The sequence below is a fragment of the Candoia aspera genome, chromosome 1 (assembly GCF_035149785.1).
Source record: "Candoia aspera isolate rCanAsp1 chromosome 1, rCanAsp1.hap2, whole genome shotgun sequence".
Classification (NCBI taxonomy): Eukaryota; Metazoa; Chordata; class Lepidosauria; order Squamata; family Boidae; genus Candoia; species Candoia aspera.
This window is the reverse complement of record NC_086153.1, coordinates 6,184,102-6,205,263: the sequence shown is the minus strand read 5'-3', so window position 1 is coordinate 6,205,263 and position 21,162 is coordinate 6,184,102. Positions and strand designations below refer to the sequence as shown.

Here is a 21,162-nt window from a genome sequence, read left to right as displayed (position 1 = left end):
CTGAGCCCACAGGCAGCTGGAAACATTTGGCCAGAGCTTGTTGAAGCTATCGCAGACAACAACTCAATTCAGACATTGTGCCAAGCCAAAATTTCTGCTTCCAGGATGCAAATCATCATTTCAGAGCAGCTTTCATTTCCTATCCTTATCAGTATGCTGAAATGTCTCTATCTTGCAGCCTTCTCTGAAAGGGAGGCACTGGCTGTAACACTGGATTTATCCCCTGCCAACTCCATTTAGTACAAACCCAGCTGACTAGCTGTGGCTCCTAAGAATCTTGGCATCAACCATTTAAAGCTACAGCTTAGCACATACATGTGTATCCTTGTTCTATAGGCATAATATAGCATTTGCCACAAAGGCTGCACACCCCAATTCAAGACAGCAGGTCCGTCCTAACAGAAAATGCAAGAGCTCTTATGCTATTGAACACCTCCACATTCTTGTGCATCTTGCAGAATATATTTTCCCCATTCAAAATAAAACAATAGATTGTGCTTTAAGGTCTAAGACACCACAACATGTACCAACTAAGCTGGGTATTATTATTATTATTATTATTATTATTATTATTATTTCCCACCTTTTAATATATATATAACTCAAGGCAGGGAACATACCTAATACACCTTCCTCCTAGTTTCCCCACAACAGCAACCCTGTGAGGTGGGTTGGGCTGAGAGAGAGGGACTGGCCCAAGGTCACCCAGCTGACTTTCAGGCCCATGGTGGGACTAGAACTCTCCTAACACGCCTGATTGGCTCTTGAGCTGAGAGAGAGGGACTGGCCCAAGGTCACCCAGCTGGCCTTCATGCCTAAGGCGGGACTAGAACTCTCCTAACACGCCTGATTGGCTCTTGAGCTAAGAGAGGGGGACTGGCCCAAGGTCACCCAGCTGGCCTTCATGCCTAAGGCGGGACTAGAACTCTCCTAACACGCCTGATTGGCTCTTGAGCTGAGAGAGAGGGACTGGCCCAAGGTCACCCAGCTGGCCTTCATGCCTAAGGCGGGACTAGAACTCTCCTAACACGCCTGATTGGCTCTTGAGCTAAGAGAGGGGGACTGGCCCAAGGTCACCCAGCTGGCCTTCATGCCTAAGGCGGGACTAGAACTCTCCTAACACGCCTGATTGGCTCTTGAGCTAAGAGAGGGGGACTGGCCCAAGGTCACCCAGCTGGCTTTCATGCCTAAGGCGGGACTAGAACTCACTGTCTCCTGCTTTAACCACTCCATCAAGCTGGCTGTCATTAGTCAGGCAAAAGAAGCATCTTTGCAAAGCTCATACTTCAAAAAACAAACCAAAAAAAAATACCCCAGACAGTCCCAGGAATGCAACTGACAGAAGAGCCGATGTGGCGTTCAGCATTGCAAGACTACAAAGCATGCAGGCAAATCCAAGACTTGCCTTCCACTAGAGGTTTCAGCCTGCAGGAAATGTACCTGAAAAAGCAGATTCAGAAATTCGTTGGCAAGAGCACTCTTCACACTCCAGATCTGATAGTCCTCAAGGGTGAGATGACCAAGCTGAAGCAAGGAGGAGGCAAAGAGAATCAATGAGGCGTTTTTTTCCCCCAAAGTGTTTGCTCAATGGTCACACAGACCCACATACAGACACACACCGTCTCTCCCATGCAAGCGAATATGGATATTTTAAGGAAAATAAAGTGTTGTTTCATCCAGAAAGGCTTTGACCAAGAATCAAATGTTCTATGTGTAGATTTGAAGCTGGTTTTGATCAATTAATAGGCATGATTTCCCTGGAGAATGACAGATTTACAACTACCCTCAATAATCTTGACTTCCACTTGAACCTCCCTCAAACTATCCATCTAGGTTTTTCTGGCTGGGAGCCATGGCAGTTAAACAGGTTTTACGTAGGTTTACCGTCACGTTGAAGACAAGTCCCATTGAACTATGGTCAGGATTAGACTCTCTGGATGGTAGTGAGTTTCAGGAGAACTGTTCTCACTTAGATTTTTTGATAGTTTTCGAGAGGTACTTGGTATAAGAGCCAGAACAAAGGTAACTAGCTGACTATCGTCTCAAGCTGTGAAAAATAATAGAATAAAAAGGGGGACGTTTTGATACTTCAATATCTTTAAAATAACAGCTCTCCCGTCTCACATTCAGGAGCTTAGGAGAACGTAGCTGAACAATGACAGCCCAGCATAAGGAACGGACCAATTTTTAAAAAAATGTTTAACAATAATTGTTCTCTAATTTTACTGTAGTTGTAAACAGCAAGTGTAATTACATTCATTAGCTCAGTGGATTTCTGCCATCATATATGTAATGTCTTATAAATGAAAGTAAATAAGATGATTTCTTTTTATACTTCTTAACCTTTCCAGCTTCTTTCTGCATATGATGCCATGAAGATCAATTTCACAGTAAATAAACTTTCCACGCACTGGTTAACTCACCAGCCTCACTATTGTCCAACTCAGAGGCCATTTCAGTCTCCTGAAGCTATTTCTGTGCTGATTTCTCAAGTCAAGGGACAATAAGATGCCAATGTGCTTTCTTACCTTGGTGGTGTCATGTGACTTTAGAATATCTTCTACAATATCAGGCAAATTCATGTGCAACTCCTTGGAAAAGAAGAGAACAGAAAGATCCCGTAACAGCTAAAACACTATTTTGAGAGTTATTTTGGTCTACATATAGACTCCAAAAGTAAGAATCCTGGGCTGAATCTGTACAGAGCAGATCCACTAAAATCGATGAGCTTTCCATTAGTAGCAAGTGACTTGCCCCGCTGATTTTAGCTGGTCTGCTCCACGCATGATCAATCTGGATTCAAGCTATTTTGTCTGATTCTATGACCCTTCTGGATAATCAGTCTGTTTACGGAAAGTCAGTTTCTGATCAAAGTTCTGTCAATCATTAGTAAAAGTGAAACATTTTAAAACAGTCTGTGCAAGTTAAGCCATTGAGGGATCAGCATGAAACGCCCAGCCTGGTCAAGCAGTCAAGGCTACTTTACTTTCACTTTCAGCACTCAGCAGGAGACTGACTCCTTCTGATTTTTGGCTACCATAGACTAACATGGCTTTTCTCCTACAAAGCACTCAGCAGAAGACCAGCTTTGAGGATACTCACCTGCCCTGCCCAATCCAGTGGTTCTATGACTTAAAGTAAAGTTCAGCTGAGAAAACTGCATTTCTTTTTCATAAACCACAATACAAATAGTCCTCGTTTAGTGACTGCCACATTTAGTGATGGTTTGCCATTATGACGGTGATGAAAAAGTAACTTTACAACCAATCCTCACATTTATGACCTTCACAGGTCTGTAAAGCAAAGAAAAACTGAAGTAAGATTGTCAGCACAGTCGCGGTTTCACTTGGCAACAGTCTTGCTTAATGACTGAGTTGCCAGTCCCAATTGTGGTCACTAAATGAGGACTACCTGTATTTAAACACATGCAAACACAAAGACTGGCGGGGAGGGGGAAGAGGCCATTAATTCTGAATGCAACTTACTGGAATATTATCAATACGATTATCTTTCCAAACTTCCAGAAGAGCAACTACCATTTCTTCGAGTTCAACCTTAGACAAAATTCCATCTCGATCAATGTCAAAAACCTTGAAGCAAACTGAAAGAGACAGAAGTGGTTATTCTTATAGTTAGAATTAAACAGCTCACCATGATACGAAGAATTTTGAAGACTATCATCAAGATGAAACCAGAACTTTTTTTATTGGGCTTTATGGATAGTCAATTAGAAAAGACTTAGGGAAGACTGACTGTATATATGGTAACTGCAGGTTATTATATGCCCAAAGATGGAGAAATACTTTGTTGATAGATTGTAAAGGTAGCAGCAGTAGCAGAGATGGCAAAACCGGCCTGTTTGGTCAGGGACAAAACAATAAGAACTTTTATAAAAGACTGGAAGCTTTTATGGACTTTTTTGCTGAAAATGGAAAAGAGTGAAATGGTGATTTCTGGATTTGACCATCGAAAAAAGGTTGAATAGGGGGCTGAAGGGATTTTTGTAATGTTAAGGAGGGAGGCGGGATAATGAATTTGTTTGCAACTGCTTTAAAGAAGGGCAGAAGTCGCTTCTTTAGTTATCTTTTTTCTTTTCTTTCTTTAACTGTATTCTTCTCTGCACTTTTTCTTTTATTTCTATATTTTAGCTATGTAAAAACTCAATTTTTTTTTAAGAACTAAGCAGCTGCTCAGATAGAACAGGGTCTACTTATACTTCTCAGAATGGAGAAGGGAGTGCCATGAAAGCCGAGTGTGGCTCAACATGCAATATTTATGCTTATCCATGCGTGTGGCACACACACCACACAGATCTTCTGCTTCTCTATCCCTGCAAGCCAGTCACCATTTCATGCTTGCTGAGCATGCTCAGCCCTCACTAGGCTTGTGAGTCATTCCCTCAGTTGGCCTTTAGATTTCTTTTGTACTTTCTCCTCCTGTGTGAACAGAGCTATTCCAGCTTCATAAGTCCCATTCGGAGCAGGAATTACTGTTTGCACAGAACCCTAGGATAACTCTTCTCCCAGTAAAGTACAATTACATCTAAATGTCACAAGCAAAACCATCATTAAAAACAAAAGAATAAACAGTAAAGCAATTCCCATGGCCACATGACAAATAACTTGTTGTTCTCTATTTATCTTAGACACAGCAGCCAATGAGCCTCTCCGGTCTGGTCTCCAGGAAGCCGGAATGCCAAAATAGAGTTGCCACCACAGACAAGTGATGCCAGCCTTGCTTTGGCAACCTATGCTATTCTGAGTAGGGTCAAAGCACACAAAGCTAAGGATTTTTTTTAATAACAACAACAACAATAGCCATCTTTTATATTTAACTGCTAATTCTACCCATCATCTTCATTTCTTTTTTTTTTTTGCTGTCTAAACTTTATTTATTTCAAAATATAATAAAATACAAAACATTACATACGATAAATACAACAAACAACAAACAAAACAAAGACAACATTTAAGAAAAGAAAAAACAACCTCGATTATAAATACAAACATAAGATAAAAAATAAAATAAGATAAAGAAAATAAAAGGTGGTTTCCGACTATCCCCATTATAGATATGCTTATATTTGAAATACAATAATCTCTTTCACAAGTTTATCCAACATTACCATTATTTCTATTCAATAAATAAAGTTTTAAATGAAACCCATAATCATACCTTCGTATTTTTCTGTTGCGAGCAGGTAATGAATGATGAACATATTATTACTAAAATGTATAAAATGCTATTGCAAATGAATTTGGAAGATGAACAAGTTAAGGAGTGTGTGGTTAAGTAGGCTAGAAATTTTGGGTACAATATTATGATGGAACAATGGGAAAGGAAGTGGACCAAAGGTTTAAAATTTATGTTGAGTTATAATTTAAAGGAATTTTTTAATAAAATGATGTACCTTTGGTACTTAACACCCGATAAATTATTGAAAATGTTTAAAAATGTAACAAATGTATGTTGGAAATGCTCACGGGAAGAAGGAACCTTCTACTACCTCTGGTGGACACGTGAAACAGCAAGGAAATTTTGGGGCCGGATATATATTGTTATTCAGAAAATCCTTACAGTAAATATAACAAAAAACCCAGAATTGTTTCTATTAGGTTTAATGGAGGAGGAACTGGAGAAAAAACATGGTAATTTGTTTCTACACATGATTACTGCAGCAAGAATACTTTATGCCCAACGGTGGAAGGAACCACAAGTACCAACAATAGAATGGACAATTAAATTAATGGATATAGCACAAATGGCAAAATTAACAGACTTAATAAGAGATAAAACTGTTTCTAGATTTATGGACATATGGTGACCTTTTTCAGTTTACGTCATTTTCATTTCTTGACTGCTGCTTTTAACTCTTTAAAAATATTTTTTCAAAAAATTAAGTTAAAAAGAGTTTTAACATTTTTAACAGGGTTATCAGCTGCTGTGAAGATACCCTACATTTTAGAAGGTGGATATAAAATTATTTTTTTAAAAAACAGGGCCTTTTTTTTTTTTTTTGCTTTTAAACCTGAGCTAGTAATTGCTGCTTTTTCAGATGGAATGGGAAGGTATCCTGGGAAACGTACAATTCACAAGACAGAAAAGACTGGTATTCAGAGAAGGGAGAGTTTGAGAAACTAGAAAGTTCAGTTTGGTGTAGCGGTTAAGGTGCTGGACTAGAAAACCGGGAGATTGGGAGTTCTAGTCCTCCTTTAGACATGGAAGCCAGCTGGGTGACTTTGGGCCAGTCACTCTCTCTCACCCCAACCCACCTCACAGGGTTGTTGTTGTGGGGGAAAACCAAAGGAGAGAGCGTTATGCATGCTGCCTGGAATTGTACAAAAATAAAGGTGGGATATAAATCAAATAAATAAAAAAGTGCAGATACTGGGAAATTAGTGGGAGGAGGCAGTTGCAAACAGCATAGCGAAAAGGACTCACAAGAGACTCTTTTGAAGAGTGGCCACCATTAGGGGAAGGAAAATCTATTTTAGAGAGAGAAGGGACTAGGGCCAGAGATGTAATAAGCGATATAATCTGTTTACTCTTCCTTTTCCAAAGAGCAAATATCGGCATTTGCAGCACACTGGCACTTCACATACTGCATCCACACAGACACAAATGTCAATGCCGTAAAGAGAGATAACTGTTTGTGCTTATGAATATTTTATTAAAGAGAAATTAAAATCCAGCCAAAAAAAGGGGGTGGTGGTTATCGACTACCAATGAACCAGACAACCTCTTCCAGAAAATTGATTATAATTGGCATAAAATGAGAGTAACTCACAATAATATATTGAATTAATAGAGCTGGGAGATGATTAGGAATTAGCATTTAAAAGCCCTCATTTCAAAACCATCACAGGAGATTATATTTCCTTAATGTGCAGCAATATAGGAAAGAATAGTAAAAGGAAAACGACAGAAGCCTTAAAATGCAGATTGGGGAGACAGATGTAGAAGGCTTTTTCCCCACCCCCTCCAAAAAAGGAGGAAAAAAATCCACAGGCAATAAACTTAGCCCTGTTTTTACATACTATCCCTACAGACCAGGACTGATCAACCTCTGCATACAGAGGAGGAAACGGCGGCAAGAGCCAACCTCTTGAAAAACTGTATGCCACATGGTTGTGTGCGCCACTTAGGCACTTTGAATTTTCCAGCTCATAAAAGCAATAAAATCATAGAAGGAACAAGCCCAGCTTAGAGCCCACTCCTGTCACACTCTGTATTTTTAGATGGTTTCCAAAAGACACATGCCCCAGCATGCCTCTCAAAGGCTCTGCCATAATCCTAGTGCTGGTCTGGGAACGTCTGTCGCTTGCTGGGGGTAGGGGTAGGGACTGGGTTCATGCCAGGAGGGTTAAAGATGTCACCAGCAGAAGAGGGTGAGTGGGGAGATGTATACACCAAAGCTGGTGCTGCGGCAGGCATGCCCCGACCACCTGGACGGGCATGCCTTAAAGGGAACACGGGAAGCCTTCTGGGCATACTCACACTTCTGCCTTTCTGCCAGCGGTCCCCTGCAGCAAGCCGAGAGTCCACAGGAGATTTCTTTGAAGTCTATGTGATTGTCGCGGTTTTCATCAAAGGCATTAAACAGGCCTGCAATGGGTCCCAAAGCAGAAGGCTGAGTTTGTTTCAGTATAGATACAACCCAATTTGACAATCAAATCATAATTTAACTGGGTGAAAAGCAGACTAGCCTTTTGCTGGGCACACGGACTCTTTGCACGATGCCCCCAAAGAAGGAAGTCTCCAGCCAGTCTCCTTTTCCAGGAAACCATGGCTTAATATCCTGGGCTTTTTTGTGTTAATGGTAGTTTCTCAGTCCATTTGAATGGCATCTTACAAAAGGAGGAATGCAGGTGCCATACGGTCAGTCTCAAGCCCTTCTCAATCATTTTAATGGATTTATTTTACCCATTACAATTACTGATATTCTGAGTTTCTGATATTTAAGTAATTACAAAATAGGGCTCCTTCTGAGATTCTTCCCAGAGGGGAGCTGGTAGAAATGACTCTCTGGAAGGAGAGTAGGAACCCAGATGGAGCCAGCTTCCGCAATGGGTCTTTGCTGGTTTCCCTTTCTCTTTCCCACCACGCATCACCTATCAAATTTATTCAGGGTTCAGCTCCAATCAGCCCACCTTCAGAACACAGAAAGAAGAGGAATGTTAGCCCTACTCGATAGACCAAACCAAAAAATCAACTCCACAGGAAGGCCAGAACTACACTTCATCGAGATTGGTTGTAATAACAGAATTTTCCAAGACTGATGGTACTGTCCCTTCTCTTCTTCTTCTACCCCAGTGAATCAGGGAGGCATCTGCCTGAGTCACTTCCAAATACTTTCTTATTTCCCAGGACTTAAAAAATGTTTCATCCCTCTTTGTCTAGGTTCTTGCCTATTTCTGACAAGGCCTCCTCTCTTATTCTCAACAAAGGGGAAAGGAACAGTGTTCAATTTGGTCATTTCCAGATGTGTTACAACTACAATTCCCAGAATTCCTAGCTAAGAAATCTAGAAGCTGTTATGGAAAGATACTCAAGTTTTGCCTCCTATCAAGCATTTATCTTTTTATTGCTTCCTTTTCTATGGGGCAAATTATTCCCCTCTCCTTTGGTCTTCTATGAAGCATGCCACCTTCATACACTTCTAATGCAGTTGTTACAAGTTTAGGTTTGGTTGTCTACACAGAGCTTCTGAGATGGGACAAACCTCGAGGAGCAAGCATGTTGGCACTGACACAGCCAGCTGTGAAATCCACACAGTTCCACTAAATATTGAAACAAAAACAGTAAGAGGTCATCAAAGAACTTCACATACCTTCACTCAGAGATGGATGAATGGGAGGGGAAACCAGGAGGCCAAATGTTTCAAGATCAAAACGCCCTGTTCTTGATTGAGCTTTCAGGAGCCAATATCGTTTCTCAAGATCAATGATATCTGATTCTTCCACTGCATAAAAGCCAAGATGATCAAAGTCAGACAAATGAAAATTGTACCCTTAAAGTCAAGTGTTTTGTGTCAGTCACTTTATGCAGGTAACAAGCTAACAGGATCAGTTCCAATAATATAGATTGTTTTACGGGAGAAGGAACAAAGAGCCGTATGTGGAGTCCACAGTGCAGAGGAACCAAGTTTGCTCACCACTATCTAATATTCTTGACAGGCAACAACCTAGTCCATAAAATCATCAAATTGGAAGGTGCCACTGGAGCTCTCAAATCCAATCCTCTGCTCAGTGAAGGAATCCAAATCAAGGCACTCCTGATAAATGGCCATCTAGCCCCTGTTTGAAAACATCCAGTGAAGGGGAGCCCACCACCATCTGGGTAAGCTGGATCCACTCTCAGAGGCACTGTGAGCAGGGCACTGGCAGATACATCTGTGTACCCATGCAGTAAGTCAAGTCACCAAACAGGGCAATTCAAAAAATATGCATACGCATGAATAATGATTGCTTTATTGATTCAAAGCACTATCCATTTGTTAAAGTTGTTCAAAGGTAGATAGAAAAGGGCTGCAAATATTTACTCAGAACATTGTCCAACATAATATTGTTCAATCAGAGCCAAACTTCCTAAAATAGTTTACAGTACCAGTTTCAGTATAATCTCTTTAGCACAGCTTTTTCTAATCTGGGCACCCTGCATATATGGAATATAATTCCCAGAATTCTCAGCAATGACTGTGCTGGCTGGGGAGACCTGGGAGTTGAAGTATACCCCTCCCCACTTAGAGAAGGCTGTTTTAATACATGCAGCACTAGCATTTGTAGTAAACCGGAATGCAAAGCAAATCACAGTCCCCACCACTCCAAATTAAGAAGACCGCTGAGTCAGAAAAGTCCCAGATGGCCTTGTCCTTTATGGATATCTCACTCCACACCATTTCCTCACAAATTTTAAAGTAGAATTAGACTAACCCTTCCAATCTAAGAGAGAAACTAAACGAAGTCTTCTGGACTACGAAAAAACTGACAAGACTCTGCACACAGAAGCTTTATTTCTTCAACTTCCACCATAGTCAACTATCCAAGAGAAAGATTGCTCTGTGCTGTTAAATTGCACATACCATTCATGAGGTTCTTCCCAACATTTAGCCTAAATGTCCCCTTTTTTAATTCGAATCTGTTGGTTTGAGTTCTGTTCTCTGAAGAATCATTGTCAAGCTCTTGTATAATCCAACACTTTTGACCCTTGGTTTAGGACTTCAGGGGCTACAGAAGCCAGGCAAGAGGGTAAAATCCAAATAGTTCCATTTCCATCATGGTGGAAAGAGCTTTCACTCACTGGAGCCTTAACTCCAATGTGCACAAGAAGCACAAATGTTTGAAAATCTCCATAAAACTGATTGAGTCTGGAGGAAACAAGAAAGACCCCAACATTCCTAACTAAGCTATTGAATTTCAAAATAACCACCTGATTATAGAGTGAAAAATGCAAGGTACGTGAAGGACAACATGTAGATTTGATGTTGAATCTGGAATTTGGGAGGGCGGGTGTCAAAACTAAAAGATGATGTGCTAGGAGTTTGTATGGGTCACTATAACATACCTTAGCATGCACAGCCTTGTACGTATGCTTTACTTTGTGTTTTGTGAGGAAAAGAGCCCCCCATCTGTCCTGGAACAGGGATCTAGGAAGCAATCATATCGAGGCAGCCACTGGTCCATCTTGGTCGGTATTACCTATACAGCCGGGGAGCAGCAACTCCCTAGAATTTAAGGTTGGAGACCTTCTCAACCCTGCCTGGGGAGGCCACCCCACTGAACTATAGTCATCCCCTTCCTTTTGGAAACACTGGAGAGCCTGCTATGGAAAGAGGGACACCTTTTGCAGTAGGAAGGGGAAAAATGGATTTGGAGCTCACTTTATCTTGTTCAGCCACTACTGACCATCTGCTAAGGTAACACAAGATTCACATTGTTTCAATCTTATACTCCATCGGTGTTCTTAGAATAGCATGTCTGTTCCCAGAACTACAGGCCTTGTGTCTGTGTCTAGTTGCACTTCGTTTTTAAATAAAGTCCTGATAGTGTCAGAAAATAGCTCTATCTTGTCTGTTGATGCAGGCAGATAAGTAGCATTTAAAGCACATTAGATATACAGGCATGACCTTGAGAAATTAGGGTACTGGTGCAGCCTCTTTTTTTTTTTTAATGGGTAGAAGTTGGGGTTATGAGTGCTTTGGATCTAAAAGCAAAAATATGCTTTGGTGCGCACAGGGGCACCCATTTAACTCTGCCTAGTGACTCCTTAAAGCAGCAGGGTCTTCTCCCCAGATTGCACTGTGGCCTTCTGCAGCTGGTGCATGATCCCAGAAAATGATGTGTTTGGTTGAAAGAGCTGCCAACAGGCGCCACCTGTGTGTATCAAGGCTCTTTTGCTGCACAGCCCTTGTATACATGGAATCCAGGCAGCATCTTTCTAACTGTGGCTAAAGCTTTCGGGAGCTAAAATCCGAAGTTATAATTGTTTTTGATAACAGTCATGGATCGGATGAAGGAAAACAAATTTATGCACAGTTTCGCTTAGACAGAAGTCCCCAGGTCAAAAGAAAACCACCCTGAGCATGTCTTGGGAAGGAAAAGCAAGATACACTTCTGATAAATACCTACTTTCCCTGGCTTCCTTCATCTACATAACACCACTTGGTCTTGCCTGCAGCCCAACCCTAGGCTTTAGTCTCTAGGAAACCCCAGAGTTATTTTCAAACAGAGTTCTTTATAGTATACAAGGAATATTCTCAAGCAGGCATGTGTTGAACTAAGGACTGATCTAAAAGAGGAATAGAAACTTTATTCAGGAAGAAAAAGAGGAGCACTTTTATTAAAGATTTTTTATCCCGCCTTTATTATTTTTATAAATAACTCAAGGCAGGGAACATCTAGTACTCCTTCTTCCTCCTATTTTCCCCACAACAACAACCCTGTGAGGTGGGTTGGGCTGAGAGAGAGCAACTGGCCCCAGGTCACCCAGCCAGCTTTCATGCCTAAGGCGGGACTAGAACTCTCCTACCACACCTGATTGGCTCTTGGGTTGAGAGAGAGCGACTGGCCCAAGGTCACCCAGCCAGCTTTCATACCTAAGGCTGGACTAGAACTGTCCTACCATGCCTGATTGGCTCTTGGGCTGAGAGAGAGGGACTGGCCCAAGGTCACCCAGCCAGCTTTCATGCCTAAGGCTGGACTAGAACTGTCCTACCATGCCTGATTGGCTCTTGGGCTGAGAGAGAGGGACTGGCCCAAGGTCACCCAGCCAGCTTTCATGCCTAAGGCTGGACTAGAACTCTCCTACCACGCCTGATTGGCTCTTGAGCTGAGAGAGAGGGACTGGCCCAAGGTCACCCAACTGGCTTTCGTGCCTAAGGCGGGACTAGAACTCTCCTACCACGCCTGATTGGCTCTTGGGCTGAGAGAGAGGGACTGGCCCAAGGTCACCCAACTGGCTTTCGTGCCTAAGGCGGGACTAGAACTCTCCTACCACGCCTGATTGGCTCTTGGGCTGAGAGAGAGGGACTGGCCCAAGGTCACCCAGCCAGCTTTCATGCCTAAGGCTGGACTAGAACTGTCCTACCATGCCTGATTGGCTCTTGGGCTGAGAGAGAGGGACTGGCCCAAGGTCACCCAGCCAGCTTTCATGCCTAAGGCTGGACTAGAACTGTCCTACCACGCCTGATTGGCTCTTGGGCTGAGAGAGGGGGACTGGCCCAAGGTCACCCAGCCAGCTTTCATGCCTAAGGCGGGACTAAAACTCACAGACTCCTGGTTTCTAGCCTGGTGCCTTTACCACTACACCAAACTGGCTCTCTAGCATGGCTGGCTGGGGAATTCTGGGAGTTGAAGTCCACACATCTTCCAGTTGCTAAGGTTGAGAAACAATGACCTAAAGGAACAACCAGGACTTCAGTGTTTTACAAAAGGCTAACAGGTTGAGAGTCAACAGAGAAGGCACAGCTTCTAGGTCCCATCAGATGATGCTCCCTATTAGATGGGACCTGCAGCACGCCCACCCTGACAGTCCTGGTGGGGCATGCAGAGACACTCCCACAAGTAATGTGGCCCTATGCCATGCAGGGCTTTACAGGTGACAACCAGCACCCCAACCCTTCCCATTTACCCTCATTCTCTCCCTCTCCCCCTGAATACAAACATACAGAAACACATATATACACTTCCTCAACATACCATGAAAATAGATACCACTGGACACCCCATCCTTCCCAGGTGTAATTCAGAATCTCAGCCGTGTCCTGCTTTTCAAAGTATTTACAGATATCAGTGCTTGGTTGACTATGTCTAAACTTGAAAGTGAAGCCAAGAAAGGTCAGACCTGGTTAGTATTTAGAGAGAAGACCTCAAGGAAATCCTGGGGATATGTGCTAGACTGGGAAGCTGTAAAAAGTATCAAAAGAAGATAAGGGCACACCACGTCCATATTGCTGCCAAGAAAATGTCAAACTAAATGAAGTCACTGGGAGTTCAGACTTTAGCTTTTTATATAAACTATAGATTTACTGGAATGTCTTGGCAGAATAACTTCTTGGAATATTTAGAATGACAAAAATCACCAGTTTTTAAAAGAAGAAAGCTATAAACTTATGTCATTTATCTTCTAATATTAAGTAGATGCACAACTGCCCATTCAGAGCTACCCTAAAATCATTCCTTCCTTCCTTCCTTCCTTCCTTCCTTCCTTCCTTCCTTCCTTCCTTCCTTCCTTCCTTCCTTCCGGCAGCAGCAATCACTTCCCATTTGAGAAGATTAAAAAAAAAAAGGTTTTCCTTTTCTAGACAGTGTATATGCCAATCATTGCTGGAACTGCTGTTCTGTTGGCCAAGAATGCTGAAAATAAAGGTCTTTCTTACCAAACAGGTAGAAAGGTTGCTTTATATTTCAGGTTTTAGAATGGCTAAATAATAGTTCTTAAAAAAAACCAAAAAAAAACCTAGGAATCTGGGCATTATGACTTGCGGGGAGGAGCCTGTATCCTTTGTAGGATGTGGGATTTATCCCAGAATGAGAGTTGCCAGCAGCATTTTCCTCCTTAAGTTATAACAACACTTAACATTCGTGCAGATGAAACATTTCCCAATATCTAGGAACAAAGTGGAGTATATTTAGCATTGCCATTTGTGATCTCATTACCAGATGGCCCTGAGTCCTTAAATCTGTGCCAGTTTCATAATAGGATCTGACTTCAGCTCTTTGGACTGGTTATCACCATGAAACAAACACGTGCAAAGGACTGAATGACAAACTAAGAGACAGGCTGCCTCGACCTTGTTTGGAGTCTTCATTCAATGGACAAGAAGATGTCCCAGATAAGCAAAATTGCCCTGAAGCATCATCCACATGTGTCAGAATCACGTCTGGAAAGGAAACCCAAGATATAAGACTAGGAACAAAGATTTGGAAGACCTACATGATTAGGACAAAGGTTCTGTTCCTTTCCCTCCTTTCCCAAAATCGCTTTCAGTGCTCTTCTAAAAAGTATCTCAAGCTCTTTGGGAAATTGTTAATTTTTTTTTCTTTTTTCTTTTTCTTAATGTTTGAGAGTCCTTTGAGGATCTGCCAGATGTCACAACCCAATCTCTGCACTTGGACTAATGGAACTCAGGCTCAAAAACTGGCTTAGCCAATGATCTCAATGGGTTACCTTGGGGAAGATGATCAGCCAATGATCTAAGTGAGCAAAGGTGATCGACTATGCTGCCTTGAGCTCTTTCAATGGCAGGTTACGTGCAAGTGAAAAAAGGAAATTGCTTGGCCCACCTGGTGAAGGAAGTAAAATGGTAGACTCATCTGGTCTTCCTCTGAGTATATGAAAGGTTTAAACAAGGCCTCTAGCAGCATTTTGATACACCAGTTTTGTGGTTCCATTGTATTGGCTTCTCACTTTAAGACACCCTTTCTCAACCTTTCAACCCTGCAGAAACCCTTGAAATATTTTCAGGCCTCGGGGAATCCCTGTACATTCAGGCTCAAATATATAAATTATTATATTCGCTTCATGGGTAGGCCTGCATATCTGCATTAACAGTGTTCCTGAACTAAAAATAAAGAATGAAACTTACCTCTTTAATGTGAAGTGGCCCAAATTTGAAATAATTTTTTAAATAAATCGTGATCTCCCAGGGAACCCCTAGGGACCTCTTGTGGAACCCGAGGGTGCCACGGAACCCTGGTCGAGAAACCTGGCTTTAAGAGTTTATGTATCACTTTTTAAAACCAACTGTTTTGACAGCTGACATTGAAAAGGCTTTAGAGCCCCTTCTCCTTTGTTTGCCAAGCACTGGGGATATCAATGAAATGGGATATGTGTTTTGTTTTGAACTCAGAACAATGACAACCCCCTGCTTGAAATATTTTCTTGGTGAGATGAGGTTCGCTGGGTTTGGTCAGAACAAAATGTGCAACCACTTGAGAGTTTTATTCCAACCTTGAACGTACACTGTTTATTTGAACTCAGGATTATGAGAACAATGTGTTTCAAGGTTGGCTGGTCTGTCCTGAGAATGCAGGCTGTGGCATTCCAGGTGTCAATAAAGCAGCAAAGCTCTTGAAACACAGGTTTTGTTTTGACCTTAGAACACTCGAAACAGCCATGTTGAACTTGAAAAGTTCCGTTGGGAAAAAATAATAATAGTGATAGATGGTTTATCTCAGAAGAGGACACAGTTATCCACATGATTATATTAACCAGAGCTGGTAACTCAAAATATGAAATTTAAAAACCAAAGGACAGATCACATGCTGTAGCGGGCCATGTTCAACCAGTTTTGCATGAAGCCGTCCTTTGACGTTACTTTAACTGCTTATCTTAATATAACCTTTTCTGGGGAAGAGAATACTGTTTTATCAGCACCTCTGTCAGGCAGACTGCAAAAAGCAAGGTCAAGGAAACCAACTAAGTTTCAAGCTGTCGTCTTTAAAGGAATTACTAATGAGCGTGAAAACTTGCCACTTTCTCACAATGAAAGCCAAATAGCTCAACTGTTTGGATCAAACTCCAATATGCAAGAGAAATCAGCTGCTCCCGCAGGGCAGAACCTGCAGTTAAGTGGAAAAGAACGTTCATCTTATTACTCAAAACTGCCCATCAGTGCTTGTCATATTCAAAGTATTGATTATAAATTAAGCCAGCAGTCATTTCCAATAGTGGTAACTGGTGGCTAGGCTCTTTCAGCTCCTCCTGGTTAATCCTCCAAATAACAAATAAGGCTTTAGGGTGGTGAGTAACTCCATAGATATCTAGGAAATTCCAAATCCGGACAATCCAAAATCTACACTAAGAAAAACCAAATCCTTCCGCCTGCAGTCTTTGCAAGCTGATCAAGTCTATGCTGATGCTCATTTGGAATAATTCATTCGGCAGTTACGTGAGGAGCCAACAAGCCACACAAAATTACTGCAAGTGGTTCAGCCATCCCTGTGGTTCTGGAGATTTAAACAGGTCTCACATTTCCAAACATTTTCTTTGAAACTCAAACAGTGGGGGAAAGGAGCTAAGAACCTCAACGAACTAAACGATTGTCAGCAAAACACAGCAAATCACAGCACACACAGAGTCCTGAAAATACCAACTGCTGTTGGAAAGAATATGTTTATTTCATAGAATATGTTCCCTATGAAATTCACCCACAGGAAGGCAGGAATCCACCCCCCTGCAATTACATAAGCATCTTAGATTCATCTAGATCAGTGTTTCTCAACCTTCGTAACTTTAAGATGTGTGGACTTCAACTCCCAGAATTCCCTAGCCAGCCACGCTGGCTGGGGAATTCTGGGAGTTGAAGTCCACACACCTTAAAGTTGCCAAGGTTGAGAAACACTGATCTAGATTCTCAGAGAACAAAACTCTGTTGAAAAAAAGAGAATCACCAGGAGCTACAAATGCTTGCAGTCCTCTCTCCCATGGACACCTTCATCTTAGCCAGTTCCCTGGTTAACTTTAACTATTTCTATACCACTTCAATAAGGCTTCTCTCTTTCCTTCCCTTTCCTGCCCAGTTACCTCTTCCCTCTGCGTCATCTTCATACAGTTTCATACCCGACTTTCTCTTTCCTTCCCAATGCAGCTAACATGTTCCTATCCCAAAATATTTCCGTATCTCTCCCCTACGTTCTAAATTTTTGCTGAAACGAGAATGGAGGGCAATGTTATGCCATGTGCATGAGTGTGGGTGTTTGTGTGTGTGTGCGCACAGTTATATGCTTCTGTGCTTGATATGGATTTACTTGGGTGAGTACGGTCTGTAATACAGATGGGGAATCAATTTTATAAACGGGATATCTTTTTCACAAACACTTCAATTTAATCCTGCATGAAGCATTTCATATTGTTCTTGCCATATTACTGTTGCTATGGTTGTTATCTAATCCCTGCTTTCCAGCAATTACATGTATGCATATATAAGCAGAACTTTGTCGAATGTGTACATTTGTGCAAGGGAGTGGGGAAATCTCCAAGACAGGTTTAATCTGGACTTGGCAACCTTAGGCTGCTTAGGAGAGAGGAAGCTGGGCACTGCAGAAGATTTATGTCTATGTCTATAATATTTTTTTCTGTCTATTCTTTCTTTATGGGGGTTATCATCTTAAATTTATCTTCCTTTGGGTAGATGTTCTATCCAGTTCTCAGCAGTCCTAGGATAAAATGTATCTCGTTCATAGAGCAGCCCACCCTCATCAGCCTCCTTCCAACATTCATCCAGCAGGTGATGGCATTCCTTAATTTTAAAAAAACGGTACTTCTGAGAAGCCCACCTTCTCAACCATATATCATGCAGATGCATGCCACACCAGGGTAGCATAAATTCTGTATTCTTTGGGGTGCCAAGTCAAAATATATCGTTCTCTTATTTGCCATGGCATTTTAAATTGGTTGCTTACTTTGCTGGTTGAACAGCCACAACTCCCAGTGGTACTGATTTAATTTTTATTGCCAAAATACGTTACCTGCTTTTGAAGTGTATGTATACTTCCCTGGAATGTCTCCTGGTTGAAGGAGCGTTATCAGGAAATGTTAAAATAAGCCACAGCAGGTGGCAGCCTCTAAAACTAACTTTGCAATGGTCCACCCAGACAGTATTTATTTATTTACATCTTGAGTTTTCTTCAGAAGTTCAGAGCAGATTACATCAGAACCTCTCTTCATTTTACACCCCCAGCATTACCCCACGAGGTAGGTTATAATGGAAAACCTGTCCAAAATCACTTTGTGAGTTTTCACAATTAAAGGTGGACTAGAACTTCAGACTCAACAGTCCTGGTGTAATACCTTAACCCACTGTTTCTCAACCTTAATGACTTGAAGATGTGTGGACTTGGACTCCCAAAATTCCCTCGCCAGTTTTGCTGGCTAGGGAATTCTGGGAGTAGAAGTCCACACATCTTAAAGTTGCCAGGGTTGAGAAACACTGCCTTAACATAATTAAAGCATACAAAGCATAATTAAAATAAACCCATAAAACAAAACTAATAAAACATATTTCTATCAAAACACTGCCTTGACCAATACTTTACCCTGGCTCTCATAAATATAAAGCTGATACCCCATCGAAACTTCCCGAGAAAGATAAGAATAGATCCTAATATTCTTTTCATTTGCGGGTGGGAAAATCCCCAGCAAATTAAACATATAGATGAGAAAAAGGATAACAATTGGCCAAATCATCTACTCGATCACTTTAAAGCTTGTAATAATGAAACTGATTAAACATGGCTTTGACACTGCACAATGTTTTCTATGTAGATTTCTTTTATTCAAATGAGTTTAACAAATCTTCCGTTCATTCCAATCCCATAAAGCACAATTAAAGCATATAATGCATGATTAAAATAAACCCATAAAACAAAACTCATAAAACATATTTCTATCAAATACTTAGTCAGTGCCCACATCCAGCTCTGGCCAAAGGCATGATGAAATAACACCGCCTTCAGTTGCTGCCAAAAAAAGCAGAGAGGATTGGGGCCACTTGTACCTGTGGGGGTGGGAGAGCTCCAGAATGTGAGGCCGCTACAGAGGAGGTGTGTGTTTTCTCCAAACCCCTTAAAATTTGCAGGGACGGGGACTTTCAACAGGCATTCTCTCCCTGCCCAGATGGGCTGATTCTATGATGGTATTAAAAGAAATTACAAACCAGTTTGGCTTACACTCTTTCCTTGAAAATCAGTTTACACAAGATGAACAAAGAGATGCCCAGTTCTCTTTGATATGCATTTTGTTAAATAGGCAACCATTTATTTATTTAAGTATTTATTTATTAAAGTATTTATTTATTAAAGTATTTGTTTATTTATTTATTTATTAAAGTATTTAGTTATTAAAGAATTTACAGGGCCACCCAACTCAATAGGTCGCAACTCCAGGCAGCATACAATGAATCAAAAACAAAGCAAAACAAACACAATTAAAGTCCAAAATATGTGGATAGGCAACCAGGGAATCACGCTCAAATCCCTCTCCAGATAAGAAGTTCAACTCATCCCAGCCCCAAACTTGATGAAAAAGCCAAGTTTTTACTGCTTTTCTGAAGGCCAAACAGGGTTGGAGCCAGCCGTATTCTGGGGAAGGTGGGGAGGGGGATCATTCCAGAGGTACCGCAGTTGAAATGGCACACCTGCTGGGCCCCATCAGATGGCATTGTTTTAGAGAAGGGACCTAAAGTGTGCAGACCCTGTTATATGCCCACCTAACAGCACCATCTCAGCTGCAGATTTCCAAAGCAAGGTATTTAAACTCTTCCCTCCTCTCCCCCACCCCAAACTTATCTATGTGGACTCCTGTCTGGATAAATCATAGGAGTTCTGCAGAGTTAATAAGTGCGTGTGCGTATGTATGCATATGCGCACACGCAACAAAAATCAAAATAAATGTGTTCAAACCGTCTAATTATTACCTTTTTCTGACATTATCCATTCACTTTCTGACATTATCCAACCACACTGTGTGGGGTTTCCAGGCTTTTTTTTCTTGCTCCTAGTTCAGAGACAATATAGTAATCTTGCATCTCCAGACAATTCACATATAATCCATCTGTGAAATGCTTTTCTATGCTCTCCCATTTCAGCTGTCACATCCTGCCTTACCTCCCCCCTCTTTCACACACGTGCACACTCCCATTCACACTCAGTCCTTCTACCCACCTAATGGGGCAATTCTTTTTGGTGCACAACAGTAGCAGCATACCATATTCCTGACATTTTTACCAGTCCCAGCTTGTACCACCGACACTCAAAGCAAGAATTCCCAACCCAGTTCAGTTGTCCAGCCACGTAAAACATTCCTCATCAAAAAGCAAGCTTTCTCTTGGCCATCAGATGGTCTGGATCTCCTCTGCAACTAACCCTGCCATTCGTTCACTTTCAAATAAATAGTCCATTAAAGGATCCAAGGCAACAAGATCTCCTTAAAGTTGCATGCTGTGACCCTGAAGGTAAGAGGATAGGATCAGAAGGTGGAGACACAGAGATTAAATCACGTAAGGAGGGCATTGCTGGGTCCAAAAGCTTGCTGGAACATGTTCATGCTTATCAAGCAAAGGGACGTTCAGAAAGAGGGCCGCCGTTTCATCAGGTGGGCTGAAGTTCCTTGTGACCAATACAGACTTGCAAAATAGGTCACCAGGTTCTAGGTTAATCAACTCACAGGTTCACGTGTCACTATATTAGTAATTGTCAGTTTCACTGAATGATTAGGAAGAAATTAAAAATAGAATCAAGTCATTTCCAGCTCAGAAGAGCCCTTCCCTTGGCTGCTTGTAAGTGACTCATGAAAGACAATTAGGGGAATATCTTTTTACAAGATGCTTGTAATAATTACTCTATTGCGGTCATGTATTTATTTACTATAATGGCATTCTCTCCTTTTTCCAAGCAGTTATGGCAGTGTATAAAGTCCTTTCTTCCTGAATTTAACCTCATAACAATCTTTCGAGGTAGACTAAGCTGTACGCCTATAACTAGCTGAAGGTCACTCTAACATTAAATATTCACTTGTCAAGTAGCTCTTATGGACCAAAATCATTTCAAGATACCTTGAGAGTTCCATGTGGCCTTTTTTTCTAGCCGCCAATCCACCCATCTTCCACTGCACAAAACTGTAACTGAAGGTTCTACAGATAGTCCTTGCTTAACAACCATTTGT

General features: G+C 41.5%; 1 protein-coding gene across 3 annotated transcripts in view; it reads right to left on the bottom strand.

Moving 5' to 3' along the window:
- Positions 1–21,162, bottom strand: part of USP32 (ubiquitin specific peptidase 32) — a 162,619-nt gene that overhangs the window by 52,301 nt on the left and 89,156 nt on the right. For all 3 annotated transcript variants that reach the window (XM_063296595.1, XM_063296601.1, XM_063296607.1), the window contains exons 6-10: positions 8,831–8,962; positions 7,498–7,605; positions 3,486–3,601; positions 2,529–2,591; positions 1,441–1,524 (exon numbers count right to left, since the gene is read on the bottom strand). In XM_063296595.1, the coding sequence (XP_063152665.1) occupies positions 1,441–1,524; positions 2,529–2,591; positions 3,486–3,601; positions 7,498–7,605; positions 8,831–8,962 (503 nt within the window). The remainder of the gene's footprint in view (positions 1–1,440; positions 1,525–2,528; positions 2,592–3,485; positions 3,602–7,497; positions 7,606–8,830; positions 8,963–21,162) is intronic.